Source organism: Geotrypetes seraphini, chromosome 2, assembly GCF_902459505.1.
Source record: "Geotrypetes seraphini chromosome 2, aGeoSer1.1, whole genome shotgun sequence".
Taxonomy (NCBI): domain Eukaryota; kingdom Metazoa; phylum Chordata; class Amphibia; order Gymnophiona; family Dermophiidae; genus Geotrypetes; species Geotrypetes seraphini.
This window is the reverse complement of record NC_047085.1, coordinates 251985155-252013033: the sequence shown is the minus strand read 5'-3', so window position 1 is coordinate 252013033 and position 27879 is coordinate 251985155. Positions and strand designations below refer to the sequence as shown.

The window sequence follows — 27879 nt, the reverse complement described above, 5'->3', positions numbered from 1 at the left end:
CTTACAAAATGGTTTGTTGCCCTTACAATAGCTCCTTTCAGTTTTGCCTACTGCTTTCCTCCTTCTTCCAGATGTTCCCATCCAGACAATTCCTTGATGTACTCCCACATCTGAACAAAGTTAGTTTTTTAAAGTCTCGAACCTTTACTTTTGAATGAGCCCTCTACAAAAAACACATATAATATGTATGATACCATTTCAAGAATTGCTGCAGTCTCCATAGCAGCTAGAAGAACTGCTTGGTTACATGTCTCTGGTCTCTGTGATGAGCTCCATGATCACTTAGTTGATGCTCCATGTAAAGGATACAGTCTTTTTGGAAACAAGGTAAAGACTAATGTCTCTCAGCGACTTGGTCAACACCTCACACATTTACCTAACATTATTTCTTAAATAATGCTTCACGATCTGACAGTAGACTTGGACAAGCTGTGCTCCAGACTTTTTGCTTGACTTATCTTCCACCCGTTTTAGACATCAGGTTGTCTACCTCAAAACATTCAATTAGGACAACCCTCAGTTTGGGAAATACCACGTGTGGCTGCATTATCCAGTCTAAGGAGAAAGCATAGTTCCTTACCTGTAATGGGGGTTCTCCGTGGATAACTGGATAATGCAGACACACCTCTCACCTTCTGTCCCCTCAAAAAAAAGATAACTGAATACAAGATGCAGTGTCCTTTTCCATGAAGTCATACAGCCTTCTTCATTTTTCAGCATTGTTGTATTATACACTACATTCTTGAGTAATTTCAGGACATATTTTTGCTACTAACTCCACTAGCTAGCTATGGACTGTTCTTCAGAGCCAATGATGTCACCAAATGTGGAGAAGGATGGACTGGTAATTGGACTAAAATTTTCTATCACTAGAGAGGGCCGTTCCGCATTAAAGGCTACAGAACATGAATAACCACATGTGTCTGTATTATCCAGTTATCCACAGAGAACCCCCATTACAGGTAAGCAACTACTCTTTCTGGTTTTCACCACTATATCTGCATAGGTAAATACATTGGCCACTTGACTAGTAAGCCTGATTTATAATGGTTGCTTCTGAAGGTATCAAGTAAGAGAAAACCCTTCATTAATCAGATCCATTTTCTTTTGGCACAACTCTTTAACCAGAATTCAGCTGGGGTAATTTCCATTATCTAGTGGACAATATGGGCACAATAGGAAACAAGCCCCTTTTTATCTGGTAATAGGTTTCAAAAACTAGTCACAAATATATTAAGCTAGTTGCCATATATTCACAGAACTTCATTCTGAAATGTTATCTATAACTTTCCAGATGTGAACTGGTGTACTTACTATAATAATCATTGTGTTTCAGTCAGCCTTCTTCAGTTCCTGAAATCAATCCTGAGACTAAATTTCAGCTCAGCTCTGGTGACAGTCATCCATTCTGAAATGCGAAACAGGCCATTAACAAAGCAAGATGTTGCACTTTATCCTCTCAATACACAGAGTGTGCAATTTTTGGTGGCTGGCTTGCAAAACCTCTTGGTCCAGGTACCTTTAAGTAGTCACTGAAGACAGGGATATGATGCATCTCATTTCTGTGTATTAGATTCTGAGCAGGGAGATAAGACCTCATCAGAAGACCTTTAGCATTCATATTTGCATATTCTCTGGATACTTTTCAATATGGCTGATATAATTTGAAACTATTTATTTATTTAAAAACTTGTACCCCGCTTACACCTAAGCAGTCCACATGATATGTCCATAATTTTAAGACAATACAACAATAAATAAACTATACTTAAAAGCGCACTCTGCATAATTAGCACAAATCATCTTTCATAGAAAAACCTCTACAAATAGATTAATCTTCAGCACCTTTTTTAATTTCTGAATGTCAGAAATTATTCTAAGTAATCCTGTCAGATTGTTCCACCCCTGCCACCGAAATCACAGAATATCTTGTTCTAACATAATGTACTGTAGTTACTAGTGCTGCACGATTCGAAACAGGTGAATCGATTCAAATTGATTCAATTTTTTAAAAAATCGGCCTCCCGATTCAGTGACCAACCCTTCCCTCCGTGCCTTCCTAAAACAGGAGTGGCAGCGCTGCCTCTTGCTGGCCGTCCACTGCCGCTCCTGCTTGAGGGGGGAGGGTCAGTCGGAAAGGCCGGCATATTCCCCCAGCTTCCCTGCTCTTACCTTAAGCTAATATGGCAGCCTGCAGGATCGCTGGTGCTATAGCAATCCCTGCAGCTGCAGTGGTCCTCAGCGGTCAAGGGAGACCATACAAATTGATAAAATTAAAAACAATCTCTTTTCTTGTTATCCTGTTTGAAACCCAAATTGATAATTATCAAGTAATTTCTCATTTTCTACAAAATCCTCTAATTGTTTAAGTACAATTTTCTCTATTATTTTCCCCATGAAAGGTACCACCACTATCGGTCTGTAATTACTCAGAACAAATCCATCTAGCTGTGCCTTTTTAATCATAGGTTTGACAGTAGATATTTTCAGTAAATCGGATACTCCTCCTTAAAAGGAGAGGGGCCAACAGCGCTCAGTTAAACAGGCTTGGGCAAGCAAGCAGGAGGCAGGAAAGAAGGAGAGAAAAGCAGAGAAGAGAACTGGAGAGGGAAGAAGGAGCAAGAGAAGGCAGAAGAGGTCAAGGGGCATCGGGGAGAGGTAGCTCCGCCCACCCCCTACATCATCCACCGCTGCTTCTGGCTGGCCCGGAACTTCCTCTTTGATGTCAGAATTGACGTCAGGAAGAAGGCTTCTGGGCGTTAAGAAGCAGCGGCTGCGGCGGACTGGGGGGGTTGAATCGGCACTGGGGAAAGGTGGTGGGCCAGTCTTGTTCACAAGGATTACAAAAATTAAAGGATTAATTTGAACTGCAATTCTGATATGCCTAGATATAGGCTATAAAACAGCTAGAAATAAAGTTGGACTATTAGGCCCAAATTCACTAAGCAAACCGATCGTATACCGATTGGTTTTCATGCCCTTTGTGACCCAATTTCTCCCCAACACGATTCACTAACCTGTGTAGCGACCCTCTTCCGATCCGTGCATGTAAATGAGGGGAACTGCATGCAAAATAGGCAGGGACGCAATTCACTAACCATTTTTTCAAATCCAACTGTGCTCAGAAAAAGCAACTGCTGGGGACCAGTCGCAAACATCTTTCCTACTCTCCTGCTCCATAGAAGCCCAGCTCACAGCCCTGCTCTCTGCTGCCCCGAATCTCTCCTGCCTGCCGCCCCGATGTTCTTCCACAATCTTTCCTGCCTGCTCTGCCCTGAATCACCGCCCTGCTTGTCCACGGATTTCTCCTGCCTGCAACCCTGAACCTCTCCTGTCCTTCCCCAGGCCCGGGGCGCCTCAGCCAATCAGGGCCTTAGGCTCCTCCCCGCGCATCAGATGATGCATTGGGGCATGGCCTAAGGCCACACTCGTCGGCAGAGGAAGCGTGGAGCAGGAGGGACTGAGAACCCCTCCTGCTCCCAATAATATTAAGGTACGGGGAGGGGGTGGGCCTTGCCCGGTCATCCTGCCGGCCTCGGAGGAGGCCTGGAGCAGGAAGGAATGAGCACCCCTCCTGCTCCCAATGATTTTTAAAGGTAGGGGGGAGCGGGTGGCCTGGCCATCCTGCCGGCCTAGCGGGGCCTCATTTGGGGGGTATTTTGCAGGGGTTTGGGGAGGTAGAAAGCAGTTACGGGGGGGGGCTTTATTTATTTATTTTTTTTAAATGAGCAGATATTTTGCGTGTGTAAAACATGCAAAATATCTGCCCGATTAAAAAAAAAATTACAAGCCCTGACAGCAGTGATAGGAGGCTGCTTCTCCTGTCACTACTGTTAGTGAATCTAGCCCTTAGTGTTGCAAAGAGACTGTTGTGCTTTTTTTAAATCTTTTGAGCTGTTTAAAACCGGAAGGCAGTCCAGCAATTCATGTGTGAGGCACTGAGTCTTCTGGAAAGCACAATCACACTGCTCAGCCTGGCTGGGACCTAGTCTGGTTTTTCATGGGCCAGCTAGGTGTCCCTGCCACAATATATAGCACAGCTTAGAGGGAACACTCTGTTACTGATGATATTATGCATACTGTAATACACTTGAGGGAATTGTGTACCAAAAAATGAAAATAATGCATGGCAAAACAATGCAGCATATTAAACGGAAAAGTATTTGCATATTTTGGAAATATATGCAGGTGCTTTAATATTTGGCTTTCTGTCAGCAGTAGCTCATCAATCTAGCATCTTTCTTTTGCCATGTGAACAGCGATGTTCAGCAGCACTGTAACAGAAATCCTGAGGTTACTGGCAACCATAAAATAATTTACCCATCAAGCTTTTTGGCAGGTTGCCAAATCACCACCAGGCTTCAGCTCAGCTTGCTTTTAGTAGGCAGTTGAGTTACAAAAGATTAGGTACAGTTAATATGTAGATAATACAGTATGCGTTGTCTATATTAGCTGTCCCTAATAGAGCTGCAGATTGAAAACCAGGGAGGCCATTGCTGCTCCTTGAAATCTTGGACAAGTCACTTAACTCTTATTGAATCAGGTATGTAGAAAAATACCTACTGTACCTGAATGTTACTTGCTTTGAGCTATTACTGAGAAAGGTGTGATCTATATCCAAAATCCAGTACAGCCATACTGTGAAGAAATACAAAACACTACAAATGTCACTCAGAACCTAAAGAGCAATTCTATCATAACATAATAGCAATGTAACTTCCTTGATTCACATAACAAGCACCTGCTTAGGAAAACAGCACCACAAACACTGCAATGTGTACTAGAACATCAATATATCCTATTGGAAAACTAAAGAAACCAAATTAGTACAACTCCATTCTGCACAGTTAATGCTAACAGAAAACTATCTCTCTTTCATATACACAGAACACAGACAGACCCTCATGCAGTACAAATAACTAACCACAGATTAAAAATAGAAATATGTAGGCAAATATTAAACTTAACCCCCCAAAACTCACAGTGCAACACCAGAGAAAGAGAAACAGTGATGCATGTCCCCCTGTACTGTACAGATGTAAATTTGAAAAACTGACATATTCCAGTCAGTACACTATAAGTTAACAAATACAAATAAAACAAAAAATAGAAAATATGATGATATCATTTTATTGGACTAAATAAAATTTTCAATTAGCTTTCAGAGCCCAAAATCACCTTCCTCAGGTAGGACAGTATACTGCTGTCATTGTCTTCTTAAATCTCTTATTAAGATTTCTTATTTGTCATTTTTCTCTCCTTTCTTCTTCTTTTCCTTTCAGCTTTCTTCAAATTATTTTTCTGCCTCTGTCCAGATTTAGTTCTTTCCTACTATACAGTCTTCAATTTCCCTTTTTTGACTACCTTACAGTTTGCTATCTTTTTCCCTCACTCTGGCTCTCCTATTTCTCTTCCTCTTATGTTCAAATGTTTTTATTATTTCAACAAATAACAAATAAAACAAATAGCATAGTCAGGAAATAATATTGTAAAACACTCCCCCTCCCTCCCTTCCCCTTCCTCACCACCCCAAGAGTCTAATGCCACAGTAAAATTGAGAGTGAAAAGTAAATCTATTGATTCAAGAGTCTACTTCGTGCATATGGTGTGAGATCCTGCCAGAAACATTCCCAGGTCTGACGAAATCCACGACCCGGCCCATGTTCCAAGTCTCCCACCGATCTTCGCTCCAGCGTAGCATGAGTTATCATCAAGGCTCTCCATTGAGCATTAGAAGGAGTATCTCGTGATAACCAGTTAGTAAGAATTGCTTTCTTTCCCATCAAAAGCACTCTAGTGATAAAAGCTGTCATTCCCTTAGGTTTAGGAGTGGCTATATTGTAATCCGAATAGTGCTCTCGGTTGCGGAAGCCAACGCCTTCTCCAAAGCATCGTAATATAATGACCAAGATGTCTCCAAAACTGTTGAATTTTGGGGCAGGTCCAAAACATATGTCCCAATGAAGCATGAGCCTGTGCACATTTCGGACAAGAATGAGATTTAGTTATCCCCATCCGGGCTGCTCGTTCTGGTGAAATATAAAGTCTCAAAACAATTTTCAACTGCATTTCCCAGTGGGTGATATTAGGAGACACCTTCTGGATATTCTTCAGTACCCGCTGGAGCTGGTGGGCCATTATCGTGCATTGCAAATCTTCAGCCCAAGCTGCCGCTAAAATGTCCAAATTAGGGCCGGATTGACCATCTCGAATCCCCACTATGTGAAACCGTAGAGGAATGCTCTGTTGTGCAGAAAGGCTAAAGAGTTCCGAAAGAGCCTCCCTTCTATCTTCCATAAGATGAATCATTGGGAGAGACTGAACATAATGTCGGATTTGGTAATATGCAAACAGATCCTTTGGCTGTAATTCAAATGTCTGCTGCAATTCTACAAAAGTTGCTAGTCTCCCCTCCTCCAAAAACAAGTGAAATAGATATTGAAGTCCCCGAGCACTCCATCTCTGATAGGTAGTATTTTGCATTCCAGGTTGAAAGGCTCCATTGCCCTGGATGGGTAAATATAAGGAAACCCCAGAAGACAATTTTGCAGATTTACAAACCCACTTCCATGCATGCCGAGCTGGCGCAAATATCGGATAGTGAGACACCAAAGAACGCATTTGTGGATCCGCCACATGTAAGAAATAGCTCACATGAAACGGAGCCAACAAAGACAACTCCAGTGACGTTGCAGTAAAATCAGATGTCCCCCTAAACCAATCATTAATATGTCTCATCTGGCATGCCATAGAGTACCAACGCACATTCAATAAACCATAACCCCCCCTATCCTTAGGTAAACACATCCTAAGGAATGACATTCGGGATCGTTTACCAGCCCAAAGGAAGCGTCGTAAACCTTTAGTTAATCGAGCATTATGTGTATAAGATAAGAGCAGAGGCAGGACCTGAAAACGATATAACCATTTGGGAAATATCACCATATTAAAAAGAGCTACCCTACCCGCTACTGTGAGAGGAAAAGTGAACCAGTTTTGTAAACTATGTAAGGTGTCATGTAGCGATGGGGAAATATTGCTATCATAAAGAGTCTTAAGATCTCTAGGGATCCAAACACCCAGGTAACGAATCGAGGCCACTGCCATGTAAAAGGAAAGTGTCCCCTCCATGTCTGTTGCAGTGTCACTGAACTAGCTAATGCAACAGACTTCTGGTAATTCAAGGTGAAACCTGAGTAAAATCTATATTCATTAAGCGCCTGCAAAAGTTTTTCAACAGAATGATGTGGGTTAGTGAGCATAAATAATATGTCATCTGCATAGGCTAACACTTTTAAAGAGTGATCCCCAAAGTCCACCCCTACAATATCAGAGTCCAGAGACACTGTGCGAAGAAATGGTTCCAAGTAAAGCAAAAATAAGGAGAAATTAGGTTCTTACCTGCTAATTTACTTTCTTTTAGCTTCTCCAGACCAGTAGAGGTTAACTTTACGAATGGGTATATATCTAATCATGACCAGCAGGTGGAGACTGAAAACAAAACTTTGGGACAGTATATCCTAGCCCCTCCTCTCTATTTCCCTCAGTCTGCCGAATAGCCAAGCAGAACCAAGAACTGGAAAACAACAGAGAGAAAAAACAATACTCCGAAAGGAGTAACAAATAACAAACCCAAAATGCTGTTGGAAAATGCAGAAGAGAAATTCCCGAAGGAAGAATGTCCCCACAGCTCGCCAGCTAAGCCAGCCGAGCCACAGCCGCTGTTCTTCAATTCTCCCCGGCCCTAGAAAAATACTAGAACCCGCAGCAAAAACCAAAAACTGCCCGCGCAACAGCCCCAACAACAACAACAACAGACAGGGTGGGGACCTCTACTGGTCTGGAGAAGCTAAAAGAAAGTAAATTAGCAGGTAAGAACCTAATTTCTCCTTCTTTAGCACTCTCCAGACCAGTAGAGGTTAACTTTACGAATGGGACGTACCAAAGCAGTCCCTCTCACGGGCGGGACCCCCGAAGGGCCGATACCAGTACACGCTCACCGAACACCGCGTCCCGACGCGCCTGCACATCAACCCGATAATGACGAACAAAGGAATGCAAGGAGGACCAAACCGCAGCCTTACAAATATCCACAGGAGGCACGAGCGACGACTCAGCCCAAGAAGCCGCCTGACCCCGAGTGGAATGAGCCTTGAGAAACTCCGGAACAGGCTGCTGTTTCAGAAGATAAGCGGAAGCAATCGTCTCCTTGATCCAGCGCGCAATAGTAGCCTTAGAAGCGCCAGCTCCCCGACGAGGACCCGCCAGGAGGACAAAGAGATGATCGGACTTCCGGAATTCCTGGGTCCGCTGCACATAAGAGCGAAGGACCCGACCGACATCCAACTTGCGCAGCTGCCGTTGCTCAGAAGAGCCCTCCCGACCACCCAAGACCGGGAGAACCACCGATTGATTGACATGAAAAGGAGAAACAACCTTAGGCAGAAAGGAAGGAACAGGCCGCAAGACGACCCGCTCCCTAGAAAACTCCAAGAAGGGAGTCCTACAAGAGAAAGCCTGCAGCTCAGAAACACGCCTAGCAGAAGTAATAGCCACCAAAAAGACCGCCTTCAAAGTAAGGTCCTTCAAAGAACAGTCGTCCAAGGGCTCGAAAGGCGGACGCACCAAAACAGAGAGAACCAGATTAAGATCCCAAGAGGGAACCGAGGGCCGTAGGGGAGGCCTAAGCAACTTGGCCGCCCGCAAAAACCGAATCACATCAGGAAGAGCCGATAAACGCTGACCTGACACCAACCCTCGAAAAGCCGACAGGGCCGCAAGATGAACCCGGAGAGAAGACCAAGCCAGGCCTCTATCCAGGCCATCCTGCAAGAACTCCAGAATGTTAGGCAGAGAAGCGCGAAAAGAGGTCACTCCCCGCGCCCGACACCATTCCTCAAAGAGACGCCAAACCCGCACATAAGCCCGAGAGGTAGAAAGCCTCCGGGACCCCAACAGTGTAGAGATCACCTTGTCTGAATATCCCTTCTTGCTAAGGCGACCCCTTTCAAGAGCCACGCCGTAAGACAGAAGGGAGACGGGTCGAACATGGGAATGGGACCCTGCATCAGAAGGTCGTCCGAGAGAGGCAGAGGAAGAGGATCCGCTACCAGGTGCCGCACCAGATCCGCATACCACGGACGGCGAGGCCAATCCGGCGCCACCAGCACCACCAAACCCGGATGGTAAACAATGCGAAGAAGCACTCTGCCCACCAGCGGCCAAGGAGGGAACACATACAACAGCCCCTCCGTTGGCCACTGCTGGACCAGAGCATCCAGACCCTCGGCCAGACCGTCCCTGCGACGACTGAAGAAGCGGGGCACTTTGGCGTTGCCACCCGTGGCCATCAGGTCCATCAGGGGCTGCCCCCAAGCCTGCACTATCAACTGAAACGCCTCGGCGCCGAGACACCACTCTCCTGGATCTAGGAAGTGACGACTGAGGAAATCTGCCTGAACATTTTCTACTCCGGCTATATGAGAAGCCGAGAGGTCCAAAAGATGGGACTCCGCCCAAACCATGAGCAGAGCCGCCTCCTGCGCCACCTGAGTGCTCTTGGTGCCCCCCTGACGATTGACATAAGCCACCGCCGTGGCATTGTCCGACAGCACTCTGACCGACTTGCCCCGCAACAGGGAGTGGAAAGCCAACAGCGCCAGACGGACCGCTCTGGTCTCCAACACGTTGATCGACCAGGCGGCCTCCTCCGCGGACCAGGTGCCCTGAGCTGAGTGACCCAAACACTGAGCCCCCCAACCCAGGAGACTCGCATCCGTCAGGAGCACCGTCCACTGCGGGAGATCCAGACCCACCCCCTGAACTAGGTGAGGGGTCTGGAGCCACCAACGCAGACTGCAGCGCGCCAAGCCTCGCAGGGGAACCGGAACATCCATCCCGAGCCTCTGGGGAGACCACCTCCGGAGCAGAGCATACTGGAGAGGACGCATGTGGGCCCGCGCCCACCTCACCACGTCCAGGGACGCCGCCATCGACCCCAAGACCTGGAGGAAATCTCGCGCCCGAGGACACCGGGACGCCAAAAGCAGGCGAATCTGAGATTGCAATTTGCTCACCCGGCCCTCTGGGAGGAAGACCTTCCCCAAGGAGGTGTCGAACAGCACCCCTAGGTACTCCAGACGCTGAGCCGGGACCAACCGACTCTTGGAAAGGTTGACCACCCAGCCCAGCGACCGGAGAAACTCCACCACCCGAGCAGTAACCCGGGAGCTTTCCTGCAACGACTTTGCCCGAATTAACCAGTCGTCCAGGTAGGGGTGTACCAGGATGCCCTCCGACCGCAAGGCTGCCGCGACGACCACCATCACCTTGGTGAACGTCCGAGGAGCCGTGGCCAGCCCAAAAGGAAGCGCACAGAACTGAAAGTGCCGACCCAAGATCGCAAAGCGCAGGAAACGCTGATGAGAGGCCCGAATGGGAACCTGCAAGTAGGCCTCCGTCAGATCGAGAGAAGTGAGAAACTCCCCCGGCTGAACCGCCAGAATGACCGACCGCAGAGTTTCCATACGGAAAGAGGGAATCTTGAGAGCCCTGTTGACCCCTTTCAAATCGAGGATGGGCCGAAAGGTCCCCTCCTTCTTGGGCACCACAAAGTAAATGGAGTACCTGCCCGTGCCCCACTCCGGAGGGGGCACCGGAACAACTGCCCTGAGATCTAGCAAGCGCTGAAGGGTCTGGCGAAAAGCCTGCGTCTTCCCCGGAGTCTGACATGGAGAAGCGAGGAAAAAATCCGGCAGAGAGCGGGCGAACTCCAGGGCATAACCGTCCCGCACCACCTCCAGGACCCACTGATCGGACGTGATCTCGGCCCATTTGGGGAAAAATTCGCGCAGCCGGGCCCCCACCGGAACCAAAGGGGGCGCCGGCAAGGCGTCATTGTGCAGGACGGGAAGCGGGGGAACCGGCGGAGGGATTCCCTGCCCCCCGACGGGCCCCCCGAAAGGGCTGCATGCGCTGGAAGAACCGACCCCGGGAAAATCCCGGAGACTGGAAAGAAGCAGCCCCACGCCCAGGGTGATACTTGCGAAAATCCCGCAAACGCCCCCGGGCCGCACCCCCCCGAGACGCCGGGCGGGCACGGTCCTCCGGCAGACGGGGAACTTTCGAGTCCGACAGAGTCTGAATCAACTTATCCAAGTCCTCTCCAAACAAAAACGACCCCCGAAAGGGAAATTTAGTAAGCTTAGCTTTGGACGCAGCATCCGCCGCCCAAGCGCGCAGCCACAACACACGCCTTGCGGCCACGCCAAAAGCCATAGACTTAGCCGAGATCCGCACCAAGTCATATAGAGCATCTGAGAGGAAAGAGGCCGCCATCTCAATCTTCGCTACCTCCTGATCCACCAGAGACCAGTCGTCAGACTCTCGATCCAAGACCCGCTCCGCCCACCGAAACACAGCGCGAGCGACCAGTCCCCCACAAATAGCCGCCTGGACCCCAAAGGCAGAGACCTGAAAATTTTGCTTAAGGATGCTCTCCAATTTGCGCTCCTCAGGGTCCCGCAAGGCAGAACCGCCCTCAACAGGCACGGTATGCCGCTTGGAAATTGCCGAGACCACCGCATCCACGACCGGCGAAGCTAACGTAGCCCGATCCCCTTCAGGAATGGGATACAGGTGAGCCATGCTGCGCGCCAGCCGAAACGGCGTCTCCGGCGTTTTCCACTGCTCCAGAATAATATCCCGAATATCCTGATGCATAGGAAAAGAGCGGGAAACGGAACGGATCCCCCGCAACAGGGGGTCCCCCACACGCGGAGTCTCCGGCGGCGCGTCCTCAAAACGCAAGACCGAAGAAACCTGCTGAATAAGGTCAGGCAGCTCATCTTTCTGAAAAAGACGCACCACGGACGCCTCGTCACTGGAGAACGGGAAATCCGACAACCCGCCGCCAGCTTCCGTCCCCTCCAGAGAGTCCTGGAACTCCTCAGAAGGGTCCAGGTCCTCCTCCAGACCGACCCGTTCCTCCGACCACAAATTCTCGTCCCACGACACCCGCGGACGCTTGGACAAGGGAGGCGGCGGAGGGGACGTCACGCCAGACGAAAGAGGCAAAGCCGCAGGGAGCGCGGAGGAAAACCCACCCCCCGAAACCCCCTGGGCGCAACCAGGACCCCCAGCCGCCTGAAAATAGGCTCTGCATAAAGAAAAGAAAAATTCAGGAGAAAACCCCCCCGAGGGTCCCAAGGGACTCCCTGCCACAGCAGGGGACCCAGCAGAACCTTGCCCCTGCATAGTCAAAACAGGGGGAAGGTCACCTGAGGTGGAAGACAAAATGGAGGGGCCAGACAGAGAAGATGGCGGTTTTCCCGCCAAAAAAGCTCCCTCCATAGCCTGAAGCGGCTGAGAGACCTGAATAGTCTCAGCCGCTAAAGCAGGCAAGCCGGCATCAGCTGTCAAAAAATCAGCTGAGAGGGAATCCTCTAAAACCCGACCGTCGGCGGTTTGGGGAATCCCTCCGTGGGCGGACGGAGAAGACCGGGCTTCCCCACCGTTCCCTGCCGACTCGCGAGGCACCATCGGCGGGGAGCTCTGGGCGCCTGCAGCCGCTGCCGACGGAGCTCCTCCACCGCACCGGCCTGAACACCGCTTGCACAGGCCGGCCGCGAGTGCCTCGCGTCTGGAGCACAATGAGCACTTTTTCCCTTTAGAAGTGCTCATTGCTCCATACGCGACCTAGCTGTAAAAAAGTGCCGGTTAGTTGAAAAATTACAGTAAAATACAGTTTTCTTAAAGGGATACAACCCTCCAGACCAGCACTACCTCAGGATTTTTTTTTTTTTTTTTTTTTACAGAACAGACTCCACAGGCTCTCAAAGCAATAGCCTTGCTTGATTTAGGGGGCAAGGCTTACTGCTGAGGCTCCTCTAAAAAAATGTGGGGAGGTGGAGGAAGTGGGGGGAGGGACCCCGCTCGTGACCCGCCGGGTTTGACACCCCCGAGGTCGGACGAACCCCCAAACAGAGTCCGCCCAAGCTCCATCCGGCTAAAAACAGGGACAATAAACCCCCTAAACAAATTCCAACAGCCCTACCAAGGGAGATGGGTACAGATCACTCAACACCTGCTGGAGACTGAAAGAAGACTGAGGGAAATAGAGAGGAGGGGCTAGGATATACTGTCCCAAAGTTTTGTTTTCAGTCTCCACCTGCTGGTCATGATTAGATATATACCCATTCGTAAAGTTAACCTCTACTGGTCTGGAGAGTGCTAAAGAATAAAGGGGATAAGGGACACCACTGATGGGTACCTCTTTCAATTAGTATAGGTTCAGTAATAATGTCATTTACAAGTATTCTCGCCTTCGGTGTCGAGTATAACGTACGTACCGCTGTCGCGTACCAACCCGAAATTCCAATAAAGTTCAACACTTCAAATAGAAACGTCCAATCAACTTGATCAAAGGCCTAAGTGGCGTCCAAGCTAAGTAATAGCATCGGGGTATCATGAAATTGTGTATGAGCCAACGATAAGAGCACCTTGCGGACATTATGTACCGCCTGTCTGCCCTTTACAAAGCCCACCTGTGTTGAAGCAATGATGTTCGGGAGAAGAATTGCTAATCTTTCAGCTAGTATTTTAGAGAGAATTTTAATATCCACATTTAATAAAGAAATAGGACGATAGGACGATAGGACTCAGGAGCCGTATTGTCTTTACCAGGCTTCAAAATCAAAGTAATCAAAGCCTCATTCACTTCAACAGGAAAGTGTTCATTTGTATTACCTGAGAATAATAATTCCTAAGAAAAGGACTTAACTGTTCTGATAATAGCTTATAAAATTCTGCCGAGAAGCCATCCGGCCCTGGGGCCGAAAAATTTCTTTGATGTTTAACAGCTTGTAGCAATTCTTTAGATGTAATGTCTGCATTTAGGAACTCAACATCTGGCTCTGAAAGTGGCAATAATCCAGAGCCAGATAAGTAATCCCGAATGAGGGGAGCAGCTCCTGAGTCCTGGCAACCATATATCTTCTGAAAATGAGCTGTAAACATCTGCGCAATGTGTGCTTTAGTATGCTGTATATGCCCCGCAACATCCCTCAATCCCATTACATAACGATGTCCCCGAGCTTGTTTTGTCAATCGGGCTAGTAATTTCCCTGCACGATTACCATATCGATGGTAGCGATATTTTTGATACAGAAGCATTTTAACCGTACGTTCATGTATATAAGAATTAAGGGTCGCCTCCACCGAAATTAAATGTTCCCTAGATGATCGTGTAGGGTGTTGTGTATAGTGTCGTTTGGCATTAACTAATTCCTTTTCCAACCTAATGATGCCCCGAGATAATCGACAATTCCGTGTTATAACATAAGCTATGCAGTCTCCTCTAAGCACAGCCTTAGCAGTGTTCCAGAACAGCGTCGGATTATTACAATGTTGATCATTAAAGGACAGGAATTCTTTCCATTTAGAAATTATATAAGTTTTAAAATAGTCATCCGAAAATAAATAACTAGGGAAACGCCAACGTACAGATCCCCGAATACCAAATCCCGTGTTCACATCAATCCAGATTATCGCATGATCAGAAATTATTGTCGGGTCAATGACCGCTGCATCCACATTTAAAAATGCTCTATTCATGTTAAGAATATAATCTATTCTAGATTGTGTGTTATGTGCCCTGAAGCAATGAGTATAATCCCATTCTGTAGTATGTAAAAGTCTCCAGGGGTCAACTAAATCCAAGGTGGCACAAAGGAAAGGTATACCTCTAGTTTGGGACAAGCTCGTGTTTTGTCCTGGCCCAGACCGGTCATAACTCGGGTCTAAAACTTGATTAAAATCACCTGCTAAATATACCGGATCTGTAAGTCGCTGTAAAAGCAATGCTGTGATTCCCTCAAAAAAGGAATGATCATAGGTATTGGGTGCATATATATTCAAAAGAAAGAAAGAATATGTTCCTACCGTCATTTGTAACAGTACATATCTACCTTGTGGGTCCATATCAACCACTCTCGCTGTGTATGGTAAGGACTTACGGATTAATATCGCTACCCCCGCTTGCTTTTGTGTAGATGAGGCTGCATATACTGCGTCCACCCAGGATCTCCTTAATTTCTGATGTTCTACCTCCGTCAAGCGGGTTTCCTGCAGACAAGCAATATCAACTTTATGTCGTTTTAGTTGTGTTAAAATTTTTGTTCTTTTTATAGGGGAGGTAATACCAGACACATTCCATGAGGCTATTCTCAAATTATTAGCTATTAAGTTCAAACAAAACTAATACAAACGAAAAATATACCATGTGGAAAAAGAGACCACCCCAGGTTCCCAGCCATACCCAGGACAGCCATAATACACTCAGGACCTGCCTGAGTGTCTTCATTACAATAAGTGATTTATCTGGCAAGAATCTTACAATAACTTCAAGATGTTCACCCTCTTGTGTCCAATAGCTCTTACTCATTAACAATAACAATAGCAATACAATAACAATACAATAGCAATGGACTCCCCCCCAATCGATCCCCTCCCACCCCACCTTCCCATTCCAGCCTAACCCCCCTTCGCATAGCTTTGTGGTCACAACTAAAGGTCCGTCCTAAGGCGGTCCCAGAGGTGTGAAAGATCACAAAACAATGCCACTCCAGGCCCTGAGGCGCTACTAGTACAAGAATATTATATCTATATTACTAGCCTATAAGCAACCTATAAGCAACAGCTTATCCATAACATAAAACAGTAATATCTGATCCCTTGAAAAGTAATAATTTAACATATATAGGAATACCAGCTCAAACCAAGATAGCCAACAATAGTATTCCTGAGCTCCCACAATGGAAGCTTAAAATCCATAATGCAGCAATTAGAAAGGAATCTATGCAATCATATTTCAGTCTCTCAGTCATGTTAGATCCGACTGGGTAAGCATATGGGTGTTCACATAAAGAGCTGCTTCCACGGCTACTTCAAAAACATGCCATTGCCCCTGATGAAATATGCGCAATATAGATGGATACAAAAAAAAGAAAGCAAACTTTTTTCTCCGCTAATGAGGCACAAATCGGATAAAATTGCTTTCTGCGCTCTGACAGGGCTGCTGAATAATCTTGAAAGAAGCGCACCTCAGAATCTTCAAACTTTAAGTCCTCTTGGAGTTATTTATACTTGCGCAGAATTTCAACTTTATGGTTATAATTCAATAGTTTAGCAATAACCATCCGAGGCCGCGCTTCCCGGGCCTGTTCCTTACCTTGCCGATGCGCCCGTTCTATGCGAATAGGACCCAAGCTCTCTGGCATAGAAAAGGTGTTCATCATCCATACTCAAGCGCCCGCAGCAACTTTGGGCCTGAGACTGATTCTGGAATACCTAAAAAACGTAGATTAGATCTGCAAGAGCGATTTTCCAAATCCTCCAGCCGCTCTGCCTGCTTCTTTGTGAGAGCTTGCAGTTCCTGTAAAGTAGTTTTTTGAGACCTGTGCATCATCCAAATTTGATACTCTAGATTCTAAAGCAATTGTTCGGCTTGTAGTGTCAGATAAAATATTTTCCAGTTTCAAAAGCTGCTCTGACAATTTGTCAAGACTCGGTTGCATAGCCACCGCCACCGCCTGTGTGAGAGCCGCCAGCGCCTCCGGCGCTATTTGATGAACCGCCATCGAGGTTGACGGCGCCATTTTCTCTCCTCCATGCTGCGGGCGTTCACGCTCTTTTTTCCCCGTTCTTGTCGCCATCGGGGGAACCAGCGAGGACAGAAACCTGTCCATCTGATTTCAGCGCAAATACACTGTAATGCCCGCTTGCTCGACGCTCCTCCCACAGCCAGCAACGGGGCAATTTGCGATTCAGGGCCCAGGAGCTAAGGCAGCTAACGTCTGCCTCAGCTCAGTGCATCACGTGACCCCTTTCTCTTCCTCTTATTTCCCAGTGTCTCACTAACTACTTTCTTCCCCTCTTTAATAATTTGTCCCCTCTTTCTCCCCCTTCTACTCAGTATCTGCCCTCTTTCTTTGCTCCCTTCCATCCCTGGGAATGGGGCGCCTCAGCCAATCAGGGCCTTAGGCCCTTCCCCGCGCATCAGTTGATGCATCGGGGCGTGGCCTAAGACCGCATTCGTCAGCAGAGGAGGCGTGGAGCAGGAGGAACTGAGAACCCCTCCTGCTCCCAACAATATTAAGGTACAGGGAGGGGGTGGGCCTTGCCCGGTCATCCTGCTGGCCTCAGAGGAGGCCTGGAGCAGGAGGGAATGAGCACCCCTCCTGCTCCCAATGATTCTTAAAGGTAGGGGGGAGCGGGTGGGCCGGGCCCGGCCGTCCATCTGTTCGTCCTGCCGGTCTTGCAGGACCGCATTTGGGGGGAGGCATTTTGTAGGGGTGTGGGGAAGGAGAAAGCAGTTCCGGGGGGGCTTTATTTTTTTTTTTTTTAATGAGCAGATATTTTGCTTGTGTAAAACTTGCAAAATATCTGCCCGATTAAAAAAAAAAAATTACAAGCCCTGACAGCAGTGACAGGAGGCTGCTTCTCCTGTCACTGCTGTCAGAGACTGCACATGAGCAGGGATTGCACATTTGCGATCCCTGCTCGCAAATGGGGGCGTTCCTCCGATCGCCCCCATTTGAATATGACTGATTTGTGAATCAGTCGGATCTGCCCAAATCGGAAACAGATTGTTCCAATTCGGGCAGGTTAGTGAATCTAGGCCATAGTCTCAGGTGACCAGACAGCTTGTTCCAAAAAGACATTCCAGCAATAGAGAACATTTTTAATTTTGTAGCCACATATCTCATATTCTCAGCTGTTTTTACTACTAATCTCATGCCACCCTCTGATCTCGGGGCTCTGTTTGATCTATAAATCTCCCATAGGAACTGGAACCAATGGAGTGCAGATTGGTGTAGAACAGGGGTGACCACAATTTTTGGGCTTGCGAGCTACTTTTAAAATGACCAAGTCAAAATGATCTACCAACAATAAAATTAAAAAAAAACCACAAAGCACATTGTACGCATAGAAAATGTTAATTATCATTCCTATTCCAGGGTTTTTCAAAGAGGTCAAAGCAGATGATTCTATGTACTGTCACCTCAATAACAACCATACAAAAATAGACAAATATACCCCCCTCTCTTTTTACTAAACTACGATAGCAGTTTTTAGCGCAGGGAGCTGCGCTGAATGCCCAGCGCTGCTTTCGACGCTCATAGGCTCCCTGCGCTAAAAACCTCTATTGCGGTTTAGTAAAAGGGGACCTTAGTGTAAAATATAGACAGCAGATATAAATTCAGACACATTTTGATCACTAAATTTAAAATAAAATCATTTTTCCTACCTTGTCTGGTGATTTCATGAGTCTCTGGTTGCACTTTCTTCTTCTGACTGTGCATCCAATCCTTCTTCCCTTCTTTCAGCATGTATGCTTCCTCTCCTCCAGACCTCATTCCCTCCCCCAACTTTTCCTTCCTCTCTCCCTGCCCTTTCTTTCTCTCTGCCTCCCTTTCTTTATTTTTCTGTTTCTCTTCTTTCCTTCTGTCTCCTTGTCTGCCCTTTTTCTTTCTTTCTCCCTGCCCTCCCCCAAGCCACTGCCATCGGGGACCAGGACCCAAACTGCCATCGGGGACCAAGACCCAAACCGCCACCAATAACAGGCCCGAAAGCCGACGACGCCCCAAGCTCTCCCTGCTTCGGCCGACCAGCATCACGATTGACTATTGGGGGAAATGCTGCCGGGTCCTGCCTTCGCGGAAACAGAAAGTAGGCAGGACCCGGCAGCAAGAAGAGGAAATGCTTCACTAACCTGTCTCCCGCCTTAGCCCGTAGCGAACGCTTGCTTCAGGGCTCTCAACATGTGCGTGCAGGCTTCCCTTCTCCCCCCGGACATAACTTCCGGTTTCGGAGGGAAAAGAAGAGAAGCCGGCACGCACACGTTAGAGCCCGGAGCATAAGTTCGCTATGGGCTGAAATCTCCAAGCAGGGTTTGTTTTTTTTAATGTTCAGCAGCGGCGGCAGCAGCAGATGACAGCTAGGGAGAACATAGAGGAAGGCTGATCGGCCCGGTAGATCAGGACGGCAACACGAGTCTAGCGATCGACTCACGTTGCCTTCCTGAGCTACCGGTCGATCACGATCGACGTATTGGGCACCCCTGGTGTAGAATCTGATGTACCAAAGATAACACTAGGAGGGTAAAGAAGAAGGGAGAGATGGTCTGAAAAGAGCACTTACACTGTCCTGACATAGGCAGACTCACTACCCTCAGGAGTTATGAATGGTGTATGCCCTATTGGAAACCATAGGAGAGACCTACCTAGACACTACCAGGTCTACCCACTGCACTTATACAAAGACCCACTCATTCACTTAACACACAAAAAACAGGAAGCAGAAAATCAAACTCAGGAATTCAACCCAGGTCCTGCCACATGTCACTGTATGCCACTGCATTAGTGGCATACAGTGGCAATCTGTGCAAGTGTCTGATGTGTCTTGCATGCTTGAAATTATATAGGTAACTCTAAGTTATGTGCACCACAGAAAATGTATCTCTGCATTTTCAAGATGATAACATTGATCTCTCAAAAGATTTGTTGTTAAACATTCAACAAAAAGGAGAAAAATGTTTGTCTCTACAATCTGCTGTAGAAGAGATGAAAGAATGAGTCCTGATTATAAAAGTACAATTCCTAATGTATTTACTGTATATGAAATCATAAAACTGCAGAAATACAAAACTGACAGATGGTCTGCATCTCTGGGAAAGGTATCTGTCTGACTGCATATCTAGGCTGTTTATCCAGCCAGTTTAATTGGCCACAGCCTTTTCACATAGCAGGATTGTGTTACTTTTAACAATATGGTTTCTTTTGTTGTTATAGAAGGATTCACTGCTTCCAGAAGCTGTCACTGGATTCCTGGAGACCCTTTTGGACTACTTGCACATCAGAAATAAGGAAATGGGTAAAGCTTGTATGCTTCTAATTTGTCTAGCCAAACTTCTGTTGCACTACCCTTTTCTTGCACACCATTCTCAACCTGTGTTGGTTTTTGAACTTCATCACTGAGCACAAGACTCAGACTCTACAACTTACTTTAATTCATCCAAATATCAAAAAGAAGGCAGTCCAGGATAGTGCTGTTGAGTATCTTCACTATATTGACACTATCCAGATGGGATAGTACCAGGGCAGAGACACATGTTATTTGTATAGCAGTAATTTTCAGTACCACCATCTAGGTTAGATTACCATCTGGATAATTTAGGATAGCAGAAAAAAATCTTTCATAAGTGCTATCTGGATAAGCTATGCAGATAGCCCCTAATTCTATTTATTTGCGTGCACAATTTTACGCATAGCATGTAAAGTATTCTGTAACTAGAATGTACAACTTAGTTTTGCATACAACTTACTTCAATAATTAGTTGCTAATTAGTTTTGATGACCAATTATCCTATATAATAAAACCCTAAGCGCGCCTGCGCACTTAGGGTTTCATGCTCTCTGCCACCGTGTTTTCTGTTCCCTGGCCGAATTCTATTTCAGAACGCGGCAGCAGGGAACGTTCTTGCCATTCCCCTCCTCCCACTCTCACTCACCAACCACTGGAGGAAGCCTGGCAAGCTCTCTCCCTGCCCATGTCCTCGGCAGGGAACACACTGGAGCTTCCCCCCTCCCACCCTCACTCACCAACCGCTGCCGCCGCTGACCCTCCACTTCAAAGCAGCCTGCGATCGTTGCCGGCTTTAGCGAACCTCGCAGGCCGCTCTCCAACCTCAGTAGCACGGTCCCTCTGATGCACGGGATCGCGTCAGAGGGAACGTGCTACCGAGTTGGAGAGCGGCCTGCGAGGTTCGCTAAAGCCGGCCACGATCGCAGGCTACTTTGAAGAGGAGCAGGCCAGAAGATGCCGGGATGGAGGGAGGGTAAGAATGGGAACAATAGAGGGGGCAAGGGGGAGAGGGAAAGGGGGCTGCTTTGGGGGAGGGGTGTGCTGTGGACAGACAGCTTTGCTCGTGGGGGAGACAGAAGGGGCCATGGAGAGACAGTTAGGGAAAGGGGGCTGCTTGGGGGGGAGGTGTGCTGGGGACAGACAGCTTTGCTCTGGGGGGAAGACAGAAGGGGCCATGGAGAGACAGGGAGAGGGAAAGCGGTTAGCAATTACAGGTATAACTGCTCTAATTGGTATTCTCTAAATTACACACACAAAATCCATAGCATAGACTTGGGAAGGGTTATAGGTGGGTCAGGAGGGTCCTAGCACTTATGTGCACAATTAATAGAATATGGGCATTTACACACCTAACTGCCAACATTTAGGCACAAGCCATTGAGTTGAGGTAGCTGCTTGCAACTAAAGTTAGGTGCATAAATTTGGACTTAACACTAGTATTCAGTAACAACAGTTGTGTACTGTGGCGGAGAGAAGGGAAGCATACTTCCCACCCTTACACCTCAGCACAGCACCAGGTCAATCCCAGAGTGACCATATGGGAATGGAGGCAGAATAAATACTGATCCAAAAATCAGGTTTAATCTTTTCCACTGAGTTTATTTCACCCAGTTCCTGGCACCATAAACAAAATCCGCCATAGGTCCTGGGTTCAGTAGGAAGTGAAATTAATTACAATGACAGCTAAGAGTGGTTGCATAAAATATATATTTTTTTAATGGGTGAGCAGATTGAAGAGTGGCATATGATACATGTTCTGTATGTGAAAAACTAGAGCTGATAGGAGAAAAACTGATGCTAAATATATCCAGGAACAGGTCTAACATTTGAGACACCAAAATGAGTGTTGGCAAGTGTTATGTAGCTGTTTCTGTGTGTAATGAGAGAGAAAGGACAGTTTACCTGCATGAATGTGTATCTCTAAATAGGGGAGAGGCCGAGAGAGGGAAATAAGCCAGAATCCAGAGAAAGAAGATGGAGAGAGGCAGGGATTTGGTTGTGTTTTTAGAAGCTGAAGATAGAAAGAAGGGCCTGAAAAAATAGGCAAGAGGTTTTATCTGAATGCTGTTTCTGTGTTTTCATGGATGGGGGTATATGAGATGTGGAGAGTGAAACCAGGGACGAGGCCTGTCCCTCATAAACTTGAGTTTCTGTTAATTTTCAGTATCTCTGACAGTGGCTCTTGATGGACACTAACTATTTGTGCCAAAACATGCAGCTGGAGCAGTGGTCTCAAACTCAAACCCTTTGCAGGGCCACATTTCGGATTTGTAGGTACTTGGAGGGCCTCAGAAAAAAATAGTTAATGTCTTATTAAAAAAATGACAATTTTGTATGAGGTAAAATTCTTTATAGTTTCTAAATCTTTCCTTTTGGCTAAATCTTAATAATCATATTGACATTTATAGCTAAAGAGACATATGATCAAGAAACTGTTTTATTATACATTTGATTATGACAGACATACCGAGGGCCTCAAAATGGTACCTGGCGGGCCGCATGTGGCCCCCGGGCCGCGGGTTTGAGACCACTGAGCTGGAGCCATTCTTTACTTTATGCACCGGATCTTAGCACATCTGTTGAACCTCAGGGCTGTGCCAAAGGTCTTTTGCTACTCTTAAGCACTGATAATTTAGAAGTAATTTAGGGCATTCTAAGGCAGACTATTCTATCTACATAACTCTCCCTTTCTCTTCCTAACTGCCATCTCATCCCATATCTCTCCCTCCCTCCACCAGATCTACCATCTCTCCCATTTTCTTCCCAGCTACCCTCCCCTATCCCTTCCTTACCCCCAGCTCACCATCTTTTCCTTTCTCTTTTCAGCTTTCCTATCATCCAATCCTATATCTTTCCCTCCCTATGCACTACCCCCTGGTCCACTACTACCTCTCCCTTTCTCTTCCTAACTGTCCTTCAAGCATCTCTTTTCCCCCTTCCTCCACATCACCCATGTCCAGCTTCTCTCCCTTTATCTTCCCTCCCTCCAGACCGTTGCCCACCCCCAGCCTGGCACTTCTTTGAACCCCCTCTCCTGTTCTACTTTAAAAAAAAAACCAAAAAAAAGCTGTCCAGTGGGCTTCCTGACTCGGCATGTCCTTCCCCTTCTATCTGCGCCGGCCTGACATTGCCCTCACCTTCGATCCATTTTTGTTTCAGGGGACCACCGGCTGCGACAGTGATTCTCAACCATTTCCTATGGTACCTCTCCATGCTTTAATTCTGCCACAGTCCACCCAGGCAGAAACAGGAAGTTGCATCATTGGGAATGGACCATGGCAGAAGGAAAGCATGGAGAGGGGCAACATGCAGCGGTTGAGGATCGTTACCACAGCCGGCAGTCCCCTGCAACAAAAATGGATTTGTCCACAAGACCGAAGGTGAGAGTGACATCAGACTGCTGGAGTTAGAAAGAGGAAAACATGTCGGCTCAGTGGGGGCCCCCCAGAACCTTAGGGTCTAGGACGGTTGCTCTGTTTGTCCTCCCCTAATGCTGGCCCTGTTTGAGGGTGACTACCCAATTGTTCAGGACCTCTACACCTGTCTACAGAAAAGAAGATTATCAAGTTAAGAACCTAATCTTTCTTTGTATGTTAAACTGTACCTGCTGTACACTGCCTTAAGTGAATCTCTTCATAAAGGTGGTTAATAAATCCCAATACATAAATAAATGAATACAATAGTAAATAATTATATTTTATAGTCAGAGGATGTATACCATTGTCTAATATTTTTCTTCTTTCAGCTTTGCATGTGGCATCACAACCCTGGAACCGGTTGGTGCTGTTAACTCTTCTGAGTTCCTCTGAGGAGACAGGTTTTCTGCAACCTGCAGTCCTTAAACTAATGACTTTGGTGAGCAAGCAGATGGAGCAATACGGAAAGATGAACTGTGTCTGTCTGTAGCAAACAAACATTCTGCCTGAAGTAGCCAAAAGTCAGAAAACCAAATACATTTTGGAGAACGGAATTGGAGGAATTCACATCACAAAAACACCTCCAACGATCCCCCAAAGGAAAGGCTTACTGTATCCCCTCAATCTCACTTTGCTCTCCCTAAATTCTCCTGTGCTGGTTTTACCAGTATCTCAATCTTTCACTCGGCTCCCCCACCACACCCTTCTCACCCCACGATTATCGGTCTCTCTCTTTCTCACTTTGTGTCCTCCAGTTTTTCTCTTTTTTGCTTTTTCTCACCCTTGCCTTCTTCCATGTGCATCTGTCTCCCACTCTTTCTCTCTCTATCCTCATGTATTCCACTTCATATCATAAGGAAGTATTTCTCCCAAAAATACAAAATACCTTGTTAGAAATTAGTTCAAGTTCATTCAATGTCAGTACATCTAGACTCTTATATCCAAATTACCACAAAAATCAAATAAAAATCTTCAACAGAGAGGAAGTGTCATCAGCCTTAAAGCTGACCTCTCATCCCTTAACTGCTTAAAGAGTCAATTCTTTTGCATCTGGCACTCAAGTTAGACATCTTGGTTTTACATCACAAATCTGATAGCAGTTAAGGCAAATACCCCCAGTGATATTAAACAAGCTCTCTAACAATTCAGGCACCAGGAAATGAGGTGGTTTCACAGCCTGCTTCCCCCACGCATAGTGCACTGAGTGCACAGATTAGTGCTGCCGAATTCAGAGAAAAATTTGTCAATTGGATTCAGCCTATTGAATCAATTTCCCATTCGATTTGATTCACTTTACCTTCCCAATTGGGTGTTTTTTTCAAATATCCTGGCAGGTATATTTTGTAGTCTCTTCACCCACCCCACCTCCCTTTGCCCTCTCTAACTCCATATCAGAGCTGTGGTATAAAAATAAAGACTTTTCCTCTCTCTGTTAGGTCCTAGCTCACTCTCGCTGTCTAACACCAGCTCTGGCAGGATACACATTTCAAATCTGACATATTGTAATCACAAAATAGAAAATAAAATTATTTTTTCTACCTTTTGTTAGCTGGTTATTTTATTATTCAAATCATGTTGGTCCCAGGCTCTGGTTTCTGTTTGTCTTCTGTTAACTTGCTCACCAGGGTCTCCTGCCCATTTTACATTTTATTCTTTCTCTGTGCTCACCATCCATCTTCCATCTCTGTACCAACCCTTCCACTGCCATATCTAACATTTCTTTCCCACTCTCTTTCTCTACCTCTCTCTCTCTCTGGGTCAAACCTCTCTATTCCCCTCCATGCAGCATTTCTTCTTTCCTCCCCTCCATTATCATGTGAAACATTTCTTTCTCTCTCCCCATGCACCATCTCTCCCTGCCCTCCACCCTATGTCCAACATTTCTCCCTCTCTTCTCCATGCATGTTTCCCTCCCCTCCACCATATGCAGGATTCCTCCCTCTAACCCCTTTCTACCTCTTTGTTTCATCTCTCCTCCACCCCAACAATCCTTCCTCTCTCTTTTTCCCCCCCACGTGCAGCAGCTTTCCTCCCCTCCTACCCATTCCCCTGTGTGGCAGCTTTCCATCCCTCCTACCCTCCCATGCCCCTGTGTAGCAGCATCCCACTGACCCCTCACCATAAGACCTAACGTACCTTCAAGGCCTCCTAAAGCAGCAACAGCAGTGGTGCTCTGAATGGACTACTTCACGGTCTGCCCCACCCCACTAGGGCTTCTCTCTGCTGAGTCACTGATGATGTCATCAGTTATGCGGCAGAGAGAAGGCCCTGGCGGGGCAGACCACTAAGCAGCCCATTCAGAGCACCGCCACCACCACTGCTGTGCTTTAGGAAGCCTCAGAGGTATGTCAGATCTCACCAGGGTGGGGGAGGGGGTGTCGCTGAATCAGTGAGTCCGATTTTCATAGACATTGAATTAATTCACCTAAGTGAACTGATTTGAATTGGCAAATCAGGCAGCACTAGCATGGTTCATCAGATGACAAGGAGGAAGAGCAACATAGTATGCAGAGCCTTGGCTGAAACCAGAAGCAGTACTTTTGTGAGTTGTCCTGAAGAAGCTCTCAGTATTATACGAGAGCGAAACGGAGATCTTCCGTCAGAAAAGCCAGGCAACACACAACACTCGAGCTAAGTATTATACAGCATTATTGAACATTAAGAACAATAAGTTGTTTTAATAGCAATAAAATAAATGTAAAAAATGCTTACATAGCGGGGAAAGACTCTGATCAATGATAGCCCGCATGTAGGCCAAGTAACCAAGATCAGTTCTGGTAATTGGCCGAGGGCACTTGAGATTTGTAGTCTTTATCCCCGACATTACTAAGCAAGGATCTTCTTGATCTTAAATTGGCCTTTGCTCAAGGGACTATAGTTCTAACCACTGCGCCACACTCCACCCTAAGGGGCAAATAGAGTTGCCCACTCAGGCCTTTACCCCAGAGTTTATTAATCTCTGGCAGGCTTATGCCTAAGGCAGAACTCCACTGATCCAGTTTGCTGGCAAGCAGACCCGTATGCAGGCCCCTCTGGATACTCAGAGCACTTCTCCCCTGAGAGTGGATGCTATTCTGAACTTTGATGGTCCCTCGGACAGAAAAACTAACTTTTCTGTTGTAGCACCAACTTTATGGAATGCCATGCCACCTCAACTCCACCTCGAAAATTCACTCGACAAATTCAAGACTAAACTAAAAACGTTCTTATTCTAAGATGCATACCATAGTGTCTAAATATTTCCTTTCCAACAGCCTGCAAAATAAACACAAACCGCTTTTAAGAAGCGATACCCATTCCTGGTGTTTTATCCTCCCCCTCCTTCCCTTTAATGAATTTGTTTTTAATGATGTAATTATTAACTTCCCCTCCCCCTTTCCCCTCAAGCTCATGTTCGTATTTGTAATTTGTCAATTTAATGTTCATATTTCCCCCCCCTTACAAATTTAACCTTTCATTTTTAGCATTGTAAACCGGCCAGGTGCACGTCGATCGTCGGTATATTAAAATTAATTAAACTTGACAAAGGATCAAATTTAATCTGTTTATTGTCCTAAAGTGAAACTTCCCTAGTGAGAGAAGCAGCCTCTCATGGAGGATCAGGAGGTGATATTGGTCATTGACCAGAGAGAAGATCCCTCCATTCACTAACTCTTTAAGTTCTCAGCATTGCTGAAGATCATTACCGAGTCCTTTGAGAGCTAAAGATAGATCCTCCTCTAACCCCGTCCTCCCAATATTCTCTTCTGAATGGGGCCCAGGCTCAACCCACATCTTTCCTGTGGCACCTGGACGTGAGGATCCTAGTCACAGAGCCCTGGGAGACCCCTGAAGGGGGGTCTAGGACGATTCAGCACAGCCAGTTCAGCAAGACCTGGTTCAACATAGCCATTTAACTGCAGCTGATTCATCATGGCCATTGTAATGGCGAGCACTTACCTTGTTGAAGCTGGGAGCTTGAAAGAGAGGGGAGAATAACCCCCCTCGCCCCATTGGTATTTCTTTCCCTACACCCACCTGTGGTCTTCTTCTGCCTTTGCATCATCTGGTGACTTCAAGGTTTGAAAGAGGGGGGCATAGCCAGTGGCATACCAAGACAGGGGCAGGGGGAGGGGCGGTCCGCCCCAGGTGCAAGCCCTGAGGGGGTGCTCCTGGCCTTGAAGCCGTTGGCATCCAGTCCCCCCCCCCCGACGTCCAGATTCTCCCCCCACACCCCCCCCCCCGCTCCGTTTGCGGTGGAAAAGCAGCATTCAGCAGGATCGCAATGCCAGCGATCCCTGCGCTGCTTCGGTGCTGCTTCCTCCGCCGCGGTCCCGCCTCTCTTCTGACATCAGAGGAGGGACGGGACCACGGAGGAGGAAGCAGTGCAGGGATCGCTGGCATTGCGATCTTGCTGCGGGCTGCTTCTCTACTGTAGGTGATGTGAGGAGGCCAGGGGGATGAGCGGTCCTTCAGGGTTGGGGGGCGAGCGGTCTTTCAGGGTGGGGCAGGGCATCAGGCCTTCAGGGTGGGGCGGGCAGGCAGGCCTTCAAGGGGGGGA

General features: G+C 47.0%; 1 protein-coding gene across 1 annotated transcript in view; it reads left to right on the top strand.

The window, feature by feature from the left end:
- Positions 1-790: 790 nt before the first annotated feature.
- MEI1 (meiotic double-stranded break formation protein 1) overlaps positions 791-27879 on the top strand; it is a 47121-nt gene continuing 20032 nt past the window's right edge. The window contains exons 1-3 of the mRNA XM_033932829.1: positions 791-844; positions 19851-19932; positions 23669-23778. Coding sequence (XP_033788720.1) covers positions 791-844; positions 19851-19932; positions 23669-23778 — 246 coding nt within the window. The remainder of the gene's footprint in view (positions 845-19850; positions 19933-23668; positions 23779-27879) is intronic.